The sequence below is a fragment of the Bombina bombina genome, chromosome 3 (assembly GCF_027579735.1).
Source record: "Bombina bombina isolate aBomBom1 chromosome 3, aBomBom1.pri, whole genome shotgun sequence".
Classification (NCBI taxonomy): domain Eukaryota; kingdom Metazoa; phylum Chordata; class Amphibia; order Anura; family Bombinatoridae; genus Bombina; species Bombina bombina.
Window position 1 is genome coordinate 1,130,074,597 of NC_069501.1, and position 12,213 is coordinate 1,130,086,809.

At 40.8% G+C, this 12,213-nt stretch overlaps 1 protein-coding gene across 1 annotated transcript in view; it reads left to right on the forward strand.

Moving 5' to 3' along the window:
* MTMR6 (myotubularin related protein 6) overlaps positions 1-12,213 on the forward strand; it is a 205,516-nt gene that overhangs the window by 104,200 nt on the left and 89,103 nt on the right. The window contains exons 6-8 of the mRNA XM_053708501.1: positions 5,626-5,760; positions 6,445-6,577; positions 11,768-11,877. Coding sequence (XP_053564476.1) covers positions 5,626-5,760; positions 6,445-6,577; positions 11,768-11,877 — 378 coding nt within the window. The remainder of the gene's footprint in view (positions 1-5,625; positions 5,761-6,444; positions 6,578-11,767; positions 11,878-12,213) is intronic.

The following is a 12,213-nucleotide window of genomic DNA, read 5'->3' on the forward strand; positions in this document are numbered from 1 at the left end:
CAGGAGTGACATTCTCAACAGTAATTGATGATTCCGTGGACTCACCGTGTCTAGAAAGAAATACATTTATCAAGTAAGCATACATTTTGTTTTGTATCTGTTACTAAATGGATATGAAACAGTGCTTTTTTAGTTAAAAATATGTTAAAGCAATGTAAACAAAAAGAAACATATTGTGTTAAAAACAGCAAACAATTGGCTAGATTTAGAGTTTTGTGGCCAAAGGGGTGCATTAGCTACGCGTGTTTTTTCCCCCCCGCACCTTTTTAAATAACGCTGGTATTGAGAGTTCTCTGAAGGGCTGCGTTAGGCTCCAAAAAGGGAGCATAGAGGCATATTTACCGCCACTTCAACTCTCAATACCAGCGTTGCTTACGGTAGCGGTAAGCTAGGAAAACGTGCTCGTGCACGATTCCCCCATAGGAAACAATGGGGCAGTTTGGGATGAAAAAAAACCTAACACCTGCAAAAAAGCAGCGTTAAGCTCCCAACGCAGCCCCATTGTTTCCTATGGGGAAACACTTTCTAAGTCTGCACCTAACACCCTAACATGAACCCCGAGTCTAAACACCCCTAACCTTACACTTATTAACCCCTAATCTGCCGCCCCCGCTATCGCTGACACCTGCATTATACTATTAACCCCTAATCTGCCGCTCCGGACACCGCCACAACCTACATTATACCTATGTAGCCCTAATCTGCTGCCCACAACACCGCCGACACCTATAGTATATTTATTAACCCCTAATCCGCCCCCCCAACGTCGCTGCTACGTTACATACACTTATTAACCCCTTATTACTGGTACTAGAAGAAGAAAGAATACAGTGAAATAGCACTCCCAAATCACATAATAACAATAAGAATATATTAAACTTGATATAGCGATCCAATGATGGAATATGGGGAGACAGAAACTTAACTAAAATTAAAATGTAACTTTTATTGGGGTTTGCAGATAAAAATAGGAGAAATAGAATTTTAAAATTACTCTCAAGCTCCGATTATAGTCAAATGAATTAGTGTGGCAATAACATGTGTACAGAGATACCTCCTAGAGACGCTCTAGGTTGGATTGTCTATCAAATTGTTAGCCTGCTTCTCCAAATGAATCAGAGAGAAAAACGTATTCGTCTTATTGCTGAATAAAGAGTCAGTGCAGGTATGTAACAACCTGTATCTCAGGTAAAACGTAACTGGTCTAGACCACTCAGGAATTGAAGGATGATACAACTTGATATGTCAGGTAAATAATGTGCACTTATATTAGGTAAATGAATTACCCAGGTACCATTACAAAAATGCTTGTGTGTATTTGAACACTGGTTGATAATGGCAGTTATGAACGACTGCTAGGAGTGTGCCACTAAAAGTTCAGTAATGTGTGGTATTTAATCCAGTGTGTCTGGTTATCTATATTAATTAAATAATAATGGTATAAGTCAATGCTTGATTATTCTTCTGCTGATGCTCTTATACAAGGTGACACTTAGTACATAAGATGTAATAACATGGATTGGGTTGCTTCCAGAGTTGCAAATGAGTTTGCAAAATGAATGTGCGCTAGGAGTCCAGGTTACTGACTATCACTGCCTGTATAGCAAATTAATGTGGTTATATGACTACTATAATGTCCACACAATTATTTTGTTCAGCAACAGTTGTGAGGATTATGAGTATATCCGTTTACTTTTGTTAGACATAGGTAAAGTGTATATTGAATGCTTCGGTTATATGCTGGATGATCACCATAAGATTTATAGGCACTCAATATATTACCTTATCTCAACTTCAATAGCAGGTTTATAAAACACTAATTCCTAATATGTGGATCTTAAATTACACGTTAGTGGCAGATAACCAGCCTTTAGTGTGTTAGTAATTGCGAGTAGTGATTTGATACATATGGTGCTGCTCACCAGAGCTGTGGTAACAGTGTGTCCATGTGGTTATGTGGAAGCAAACAGCTGATATTCGTTAAGCATATGTTCACCTCAGTTCGAATTGGACTGAGTGTCTTTACTGTTGCAGGTATCGCTGTGTTTGTTGATTTAAATAAACAATAGGATATCTTCACCAGTGATATCTGTCTATATGGTTATATTTAAGGGGGGTTTGAGTTAGAGTAGGGGTATGTGGGTGGTGGGTTGTAATGTTGGGGGGGTGGTATTGTGTTTTTTTTACTGGCAAAAGAGCTGATTTCTTTGGGGCATGCCCGCAAAAAGCCCTTTTAAGGGCTGGTAAGGTAATAGAGCTGTTAACTTTTTTTATTTAGATTAGGGTAGGGAATTTTTTTTATTTTGGGGGGCTTTGTTATTTTATTAGGGGGCTTAGAGTAGGTGTAATTAGCTTAAAATTCTTGTAATCTATTTTTTGTAATTTAGTGTTTGTGTTTTTTTGTAATTTAGTTTATTTTATTTAATTGTAGGTACTTGTAGTTAATTGGTTTAATTTATTTATTGATAGTGTAGTGTTAGGTTTAATTGTAACTTAGGATAGGATTTATTTTACAGGTAATTTTATAATTATTTTAACTAGGTAGCTATTAAATAGTTAATAACTATGTAATAGCTATTGTACCTAGTTAAAATAAATACAAAGTTGCCTGTAAAATAAATATAAATCCTAAAATAGCTACAATATAATTATTCGTTATATTGTAGCTATATTAGGGTTTATTTTACAGGTAAGTATTTAGCTTTAAATAGGAATACTTTAGTTAATAATATTTAATTTATTTCGTTAGATTAAAATTATATTTAATTTAGGGGGGGGGGGGTTAGGGTTAGACTTAGCTTTAGGGGTTAATACATTTATTATAGTAGCGGCGAGGTCCGGTCGGCAGATTAGGGGTTAATACTTGAAGTTAGGTGTCAGCGATGTTAGGGAGGGCAGATTAGGGGTTAATACTATTTATTATAGGGTTTGGGAGGCGGGAGTGAGGCGGTTTAGGGGTTAATACATTTATTAGAGTAGCGGCAAGGTCCGGTCGGCAGATTAGGGGTTAATAAGTGTAGGTAGGTAGCGGCGACGTTGGGGGGGGGGGCAGATTAGGGGTTAATAAATATAATGTAGGTGTCGGAGATGTTAGGGGCAGCAGATTAGGGGTACATAGGGATAATGTAGGTGGCGGCGGTGTGCGTTCGGCAGATTAGGGGTTAAATTTTTTTATTATAGTGGCGGCGATGTGGGGGGACCTTGGTTTAGGGGTACATAGGTAGTTTATGGGTGTTAGTGTACTTTAGAGCACAGTAGTTAAGAGCTTTATAAACCGGCGTTAGCCCAGAAAGCTCTTAACTACTGACTTTTTTCTGCGGCTGGAGTCTTGTCGGTAGAGGGTCTACTGCTCACTTCAGCCAAGACTCTAAATACCGGCGTTAGGAAGATCCCATTGAAAAGATAGGATACGCAAATGGCGTAAGGGGATCTGCGGTATGGAAAAGTCGAGGCTTGGACGTAAGCGTTAGACCCTTTCCTGACTGACTCTAAATACCAGCGGGCGGTAAAAAGCAGCATTAGGACCCCTTAATGCTGCTTTTGACGGCTAACGCAGAACTCTAAATCTAGGCAAATTTGTTTTCTTGCAAAATGAGCACACATTCTCAGCCACTACCCATAGTGACTTAAACAGTCTACACCAGAATTTGTATTGTTTTAAAAGATAATCCCTTTATTACACATTTGCATGACCAACACAGTTATATTAATATTATTTTTACTTCTTTGATTACCTTGTATCTAAGCCTCTGCAGACTGCCCCTTTCTCAGTTCTTTTGACAGGCTTGCATTTTAGCCAATCAGTGCTGACTCCTAGGTAACTCCATGTGCGTGAGCACAGTGTTATCTATATGACACACATGAACTAACACCCTCTAGTGGTGAAAAACTGTCAATATGCATTCATATAAGAGGCGGCCTTCAAGGTCTAAGAAATTAGCATATGAGCCTCCTAGCTTTAGCTTTTAACTAAGAATATTAAGAGAACAAAGCAAAATTGGTGATAAAAGTTAATTGGAAAGTTGTTTAAAATGACATGCCCTATCTGAATCATGAAAGTTTATTTTGGACTAGACTGTCCCTTTAAGGAAGCTGACATGCTGCAAATTTAAAGTGAATGTTAAGTTAAAGCGTTTGCCTAAAGTGAAACGATAAAAGTTAAAAAATAAGAGTTTCATTCATGAAATCTTTAGTATATACTTATCTTCAGAGATATTTCAATATAAAGGCTACACGGATAAGAGCTGAAGCTCCCAGGGCGTTCAGCACCTTTGCACAAACGTCACTTCCCGGGGGGGAAACCACACATTAAGGAAACCAATAACATGAGGCATATATGTGCAGCCACCAATCAACAGCTTCTGGGCCTACCTAGGTATCAATTTCAACAAAGGATATCAAGGGAACAAAACAAATTAGATAATGGAAGTAAATTGGAAAGTTGATTAAAATAACATGCTCTGTCTGAATCATTCTGCCTCTTCTGAGCATGTGCATGAAATTTACTGTTTCTCTAGCATTCACTAAACAGGAAGCCAGCTCAAGTTGCTCTAGATTTTTTGACTTCAAGCATATGCCTCCCTGTAGAGACCCCAGGCCTCTTGTGTGGCTGTGAAAGAAAGTAATAGACCATGTACAAAGGTAGTTAAAAAAATAAAAAAATAAAAGGTAAAATCCTTTAAAAATGATAAACAATACATATTGCAGTGGTTTCTATTAAAGGGACATGAAACCCAAAAATGTTCTTTCATGATTCAGATAGAGAATACAATTTTATAAAAAAACAAAAAACTTTCCAGTTTACTTCTATTACCCAATTTGCTTCGTTCTCATGTTATTCTGTGTTGAAGAGATATCTAGATAGGTATGATATCTAGATAGGCAGATGTCTGGAACATTACATGACAGGAAATAGTGCTGCCATCTAGTGCTCTTGCTAATGTATAATATTGTTGCAAAACTGCTGCCATAAAGTGCTGCAGACACGTGCACACTCCTGAAATTCGCTTCCTGCTTTCCAACAAAGGATCACAACAGAACAAAGAAAAGTTTATAACAGATATAACAGAAGTACAATGAAAAGTTGTTTAAAGTTGTATGTTCTATCTGAATCATGAAATAAATTTGGGTTTTATGTCCCTTTAAGTATAACACATGGCTTAGTGCTTACAACAATAAAACAGACTTTTATATCCCTTTAATAATGTGTTTGATATGAAAGCTAAGAGGCTATAAGTAGTACATACCCTTATTAATTGACTCATATATTAAAAATAAATCTTTACTTTATAAATTCTACTTCAAGAAATTCCTGGTTACAAAATCTGCCAAGATCATTTTCTTGCAGTCTTGTTACTCTGGGGGAGATTGTGTTTTATTGCATTTATCATATTCTATAATCTCATTATTCACATTCTCAACAAGAGGGAAAGCCTGTAAGTATGTTGTGCTGTTTCTCACTGTTTACAGCTGAGGAAGCGCTTAAAGACCTGTTGCTTATGGGCCAGATTCATCACAGTCCTGCTGACGGGAGTAAATGTGACCTATTGTAGCTGAGATGTTGATGTGCTAAACAACTAATAGAAGAGGCTGCCTTTTAACTCCCATTTGCTTTTTCTTGGTCAGGCTGCTATTTGTAGGTGCAGCCAGCCCTTGTCTGGCTTTAGTGCTCGCTGTCTGGAAGATGAACATATGCTTCAGTCCATTACCAAAGCTAATCCTGTGTGTAAGAGCATGTATGTCATGGACACAAGGCCAAAGGTGAGTCATATTCTTTCTAATTTATTCCCGCAATTATAATTTTGCCATTATTATTGACCTATATAATCTTTATTAAAGTGATTGTAAAGTTTAAGGAATTAGTGCCTGTAATCTAAAAATAATCTTTAAAAACATGGGCACTTTAATTCACTAAACTTTACAAAGACGTTTCTTTTTTTAAAATACTTCCCATTGCGTTATGGAAAACATACCGCCGATCCTCCGCCCGCATCTCCTACTGTATTAAGCAGATTGACAACAAATCGGCTTCCTCCAATCCCCCTTTGGCGTCCAGCTCGTAATCAATATGTTAAATACAGAAGGTGATACTGGCGGCGGAACGGCGGTAAATGTTCTATAACACAATGGTAAGTGTTTTAAAAAAGAAGCCTTTGTAAAGTTTAATGAATGAAAGTGCCCCTCTTTTTAGGATTATTTTTATATACTGGGGACTAATTCCTTAAGCTTTTCAATCACTTTAAATCATATGCCCCAAACATTCTGTTTTGTCAAACTTGTGGATTTTTACTTGGAGAGATTCTAGTTTTAAATTTAACATTTTCAGTGATCTTGGCTTGCTAGGGTTGCTGTGCTTATCTTTGACATTTCTTTGCATATCTTTGAAATATTTTACTCCATAATTTGATATATCTGTTTAAACATATGTGTATGTATTTGTTGCAGCTGAATGCTATGGCTAATAGAGCAGCAGGCAAGGGGTATGAGAATGCAGACAACTATTCTAACATCAAGTTTCAGTTTGTTGGAATTGAGAATATTCACGTTATGAGATCCAGTCTGCAAAAGCTTTTAGAAGGTATGATAAACACATGAATAATTGTATTAGTCACGGAGCTTTAGTTTGACACTGTAATAAAGTAGTCTTTGCCATAATAATCAATAGTTATATACAATAACTTGTAAGGGTACCTTTCTTTACACCCTACACATATTATTGCATGACACCTATATAACAAAGTTACCTACATAATTTACATTTTGTGCTGTACACATGCAAATAGAACATTTTACTTATATATATTACAAAAAAGAATGAGAATTTAATCAAAGATGTATTTTGAAATATAGCTTAAAGGGACACTGATGCGAAAATTAAACTTTCATGATTCAGATAGAACATGCAATTTTAAGCAACTTTACAATTTACTTCCATTAACAAAATGTGCACAGTCTTTTTATGTTTACACTTTTTGAGTCACCAGCTTCCACTGAGCATGTGCAAGAACTCCCAAAATATACAAATATGCATTTGTAGTTGGCTGATGGTTGTCACATGATACAGGGCGAGTGGAAATAAACATAACATAAGTTCAGACTAAAGAGCTGTTGCATTGTCTTTAAATCATGCATTTGTTGATTATGCAAATCTAATGTATTTTCTTCTTAAATGGAAAGAGTCAACGGCTGCATTCATTACTTTTGGGAAATAAGAACTTGGCCACCAGGAGGAGGCAAAGACACCCCAGCCAAAGGCTTAAATACTCCTCCCACTCCCCTCATTCCCAAGTCATTCTTTGCCTTTCGTCCCAGGAGGATGGCAGAGAATTTTAATTTTTGTTTTTGTATGGGACAGGAGTTTTTTAAGTAGTCTTGTCAGTCTCTCAGTGAGGGCTTGGATGAAAGTTAGAGTCCGGAGATGCAGGGAGTTTCTTTCTGCGTAACCATCCCGACTCATATTAACAGCTTCTCAAGCAATCGGCGTTGTCAAACTTCGCTGCCTGCTTTCTTCTCTCAAGTCCATGGCGGAGGCGATGCTACTATCCATCACACTTGAAGGGCCAAGTTCCTGTTCCATGGCGTAGATTCCGGTAAGATTGTTTCATTTTACTTTATTCGTCAATGTAATGTGAATGTTTCCCGAGAGGCTATCACCTTGTGGGCCTAACTTATACATAAGGGTCTCAGTGAGTCTCTTTTAGTATCTTGGAATCGAGGGTTAATATCTCCTGAGGGGGGTTGTTGAACAGGGGGGTTTATAATCATGTTTGTTATGTGATTCAACCTGCTTATGTGTAATGTTTACTGGGCTTGTGGTTGGAACATTGAGGCCTTTGGAAGTGACGCAGCCTTTTGGTTGGGCGCGCTTTTTTTGGACTGTACAGTTCACCTTGTGTTCTGGCATGGTTACGTTTCGTTTTTCCATTTCCGCATTCCCGACCGTGGGGCAAAGGAAATTTTCTAGTCCGCAGGGGTCTGGTCATAGGAGGTGGTGAGTGCCCCAGCCATTGTGGGTGTCAGGTGCCATTTTTGTTTTCCTACTTTAGTCCTTATTTAAATATCCTCTATCCAGTTATGGAGGATTCTGATGCTGAGACTATTTTGATTTCAGATTCTGTGTCCGGTGATGAATCCGGAGTGGCCTCGTTGACTCCTGTCAACCAGTTTTGTTCCGTATGCCATTTCAGAGCGCCTGGTTCCTCGGGCTCGGGGAATCAAGGGACTGCTGAGCCATCTGCCTCTGGGGGTTCTGTCCTCCGAGAGGCGAGTTCCCTACCAAATCATACTTCTGCACATGCGGGTAACCCAGTTTATGGTTCCTCCATGCGGGGTGGCGTGTTTTCCCCGGAGGTTGCAGCACGTTTTTGCTTCCACATAATGTTGGCGATTGTTCGTCTTATTGGAGAATGTGCTTGTGCCCTATTGTCCTGGGCCTTCCGCCTTGGGGAGGGCCTCTACAGTTCCCCGCGGGAGTATCTGCCCCTGAGTGTTGTGCCTTTTCGTTACAGGATTGCGTGCCTTCGCTTGTTGCTCAGACATGTTTTTCAGTTGTTTAATGACCCTATTGTTACCAGTTACGCGGATTTTCAGTTTGATAATTCAAATGGTGCACCTCATTAGACATGTGGGGATGAAGTAATCTCCTGATTGTCATTTGTTTGAAATCTTTCCCAGTTTTGTAAGATAGGGCTCCGTTTGGCTGGTCTTGCGAGTAGGCCTGTGACTTTTTGGGCGTTAACCTCCGGGTTGCCTTATATTTTATTTATATCCGATGGGATGTCTTTTATTTGTTTTTGTTTCCTTCTGGAACTTTCTGGGATTGGATACTCTATTACTTCTTCGGAAGTTGTTTTAGACATGTTAGTCCTATGTTTAAAATGTCTGTTTTCTGTTTTTTCCCCTATGAGGGAGAATTTACGCAGCTTGCCGTTTGGGACCCTAAGTGCAGGCTGGTCCTGTTGGGTTCATTTGGTCTTGCAGATGTTCAGACACGTAGCGCTGTTCTGCTCAGCTGGTTTGGTAGAAGCGCTGAGTGCTCAGGCTATCATTGTTTTTCATGTTCAACTAAGCATTCGAGAGGACCTGTGGGCCCGTGAGGCGGGAAGGATTGTTTCAGTCCTTATAGCCTTCAGTCATAGATGGCCAGGCAAGGGAGTTTTCCGCTGTGTCACTCTATCTGACATCTGATTTCATCAGAACCTAGAGCCTCCCCCATGTGGTGGAGGGTTGGAGGGCTTAACCCCCCTTACGGCAGTTGAGCGGTTTGGCCTTCATCTTTTAGGCCTCTGGATTTGTCCTTTTGGACAAGCTTGTACAGGATAGCTGTCTAGCATGCGGAAGGTTTGCAGTTTAAAACCAGTTGCAGCTCTTCCCACCTTGCAGCGTAAACTGTTTATAGTGTTTCTAGATGCAGCTTTTACTCTTTGTCGTGTACTGTCTGTGAGTTATGAGAGACCTTTGGGTCTTCCATTATCTCCGGGTGAGTTGGATCTCCTTTTAGGGATCTGTGTTTTCGGGTGATGGTTGTTCCCTGCGGGGACTTTGTTGAGCTCAGGGTTTTCCGGAGCTGGGTAGATTTAGTGCTTTTCTCTTCCTTGTGTCCTCTGCTTGAGCAGAGGTGATAGGGAGACTAGTCCTGCTAGTAGGATTTTTTTGACCGCAAGGTGTCCCTTGGTTGTCCTGAGGCTTTGGGAAGTATCTTCATACGACTTCTAGCCGTTCTCCTTGGAGCGTTGGACTTTAGATAGGGGGGGTTCCTTCCTTTGGTCGGGCTTTCAAATTCTTCTTGCTATCCGGATTCTCTGGATATGCATCCATATCCCTTGTGTCTGACTTTTTGGCCCGATGGGGTGTTTAGTTCTAGGGTAAGGTTTGCCTGAACTATTGGTGCCCGGACCTGTTTTTCTCCCTGAGACTTCTGGTTGCTGAAGCTTCGCTTGGCCTTTTTCCTGATCCAGTTTTGGGTGGTTTTGAAATCTTGGATCTCAGGGCTGGTCGGGGTGTTCCACGGTTTTAGGAACTTGGGCTCAGATGATCCTCAGTGGTCTGGGGTCTAGGCTTCAAACCTGTACCTGTCTAGGGACAGAGTGGTTCAGTTCCACCTTCTTCCATGTACATGACCGGGTCATGGTTGGCCAGGTTTTCTGAGTGTGGTTAGGCTTGGCTGTGCCTCTGCTTGGCAAGCTATTTGTAGGGGGGTTCCTTTTTAGGACATCAATGTTGGGAATTTATCTTCCCATTAACCCATGCCTTCGGTCCTTGAGGTGTTGTTGCGCTTCCGGCATCATCCCTTTTCTTTAGGGGATATTCTACTCCCTATGGAGATGGAGCCCTTGCTTGTGGCTTCTCCTGGATGGGAAGCGGAGGTGGGATTGGTTCCCCCTGGGGTCTTGCTGGCTTCAAGTCAGACTTGTTGGGCCTTTATTTGGATAGATCCTTTGGTCTATGGCCTTGTTGTCTGTTTTCAGAGTCGGGCTGTACTTGTACTCTGTGGGGATGGCTGTGCTATCCTTACGCTCATTCCTGTACCAGTTTCGAGATTCTTTGCTCCCCTGTGTTGGATCACTGAGGCTGGGTTGATCCAGCTGGGTGTGGATCTGTGGGTCAGGATGGCCGAGCGGTCTAATGCGCTGCGTTCGGGTTGCAGTCTCCTATGGATGTGTGAGCTTGTTGAGTCTATCCTGTTAGCTCAGTCTGCTAAGGTATAGATTTTTCTTTCACCATGCTCCATTGATTTTAGAAGTGGGTTTACTCTTCCTTTGGGTTTTGAGGGTATACTCTCCTTCTCGGGGGGCCTCGATTTGAGGTATTGTGTTCCCCTTTTTAGGGACCTGTGTGTAGGTCCAGCGATTTAGGTTGCCTGGAGCATGCCCTCTATCCGGGTGTTGCTTTGGCAGTCTGTTTCTTGCATGACTGCTTCTTCTTCCTCGCAAGTACTATCTGTGTTGTCCTTTTATGGACGCTGTGTTCTGAAACTTGGGGTTTTTCACCTGAGTGTATTTAACACTTTTTCATGGTCGAATACCTTGGTATTCTATGGTCAGACACTGGGAGGACTTTGCCTCTTCATTTCCATTCCGTGCTTGCAGGATGTAGGAGAGACGTCTGTTCTGTCTCTGTGCCCGGTCTTATCCCGGGGTTCGCTTGGTATTGGCATGGCCTCCTTTCCCTGTTTGGGTTCCTTTGGGTCTCTGTGAGCTGGGCTCCCTCTTGGAGGTGTTCTAGTTTGTATTAGGGGACCTTTCGGTTTCCTCGGTCCTCCTTTGCCTTGTCCCCTTGGGGGTTTTCGGCTTGTGTCCCCTTCATTTTTGGGGGGTGAGCGGTGGGGGACCGTTTGTTGGGCGACGGTGTCTCCTGGTGGAGGACTGTTGGCTCAGGCGAGTCCGTTTGCGGTCTCTAGTTTGGCTTCTGGATTAACTGCGAGTCAGTGTCATTGGGGCTTTTCCTCTTATAATTTATGTGGGGCGTCCTTATATTCTTCTGGCACCTTTCACCCTGATGTTTCTTCTACTGTTCCTTGTTCCTCGGCAGAATGACTGGGGGATGAGGGGAGTATTTAAGCCTTTGGCTGGAGTGTCTTTGCCTCCTCCTGGTGACCAGGTTCTGTATTTCCCAAAAGTAATGAATTCAGCTGTGGACTCTTTCCATCAGAAGAAAAGGAAATTATCAGGTAAGCATAATTTATGTTTTACTGATCTTTTAAAAAAAGCTGTTATTTTTCTATGCATAATTAACTTTTTTTTTTTTTTTTTTTGTCTCTCAATTTCAGTTGGTGGGACAAAATCTGTATCTGTTAATGATTTTTATAATGGTTTAGAAAATTCAGGATGGCTCCGTCATATCAAAGCTGTGCTGGATGCTGCTGTTTGCTTAGCTAAGGTACAACATAACTGTTGGGCTATCTGTAACAGGTGATGGATAATGGGAGGCCGGGGTTTGGGGAGATACAACTAAATAATGGGGGGTATAAGATTGAGTGTAGGGGATTGTATGATTTGCATCTTTGAGAATTTGAAACAAAAGGAATGTAGAGGTTATAGCTGTAGACTAGAAAGATAAAACTAGAGATCTGAGTTAAATGTTAGCGAAGAAAATTTAGTAATGCAAGATCATCAACCTATGTTCATTGTAGTATTTATGAAATGATAATGTATCATAATCGTCACTAGAGAGGGTTTTTCTGAAGTGAAATATTTTGCTTCATTATTGGAATCG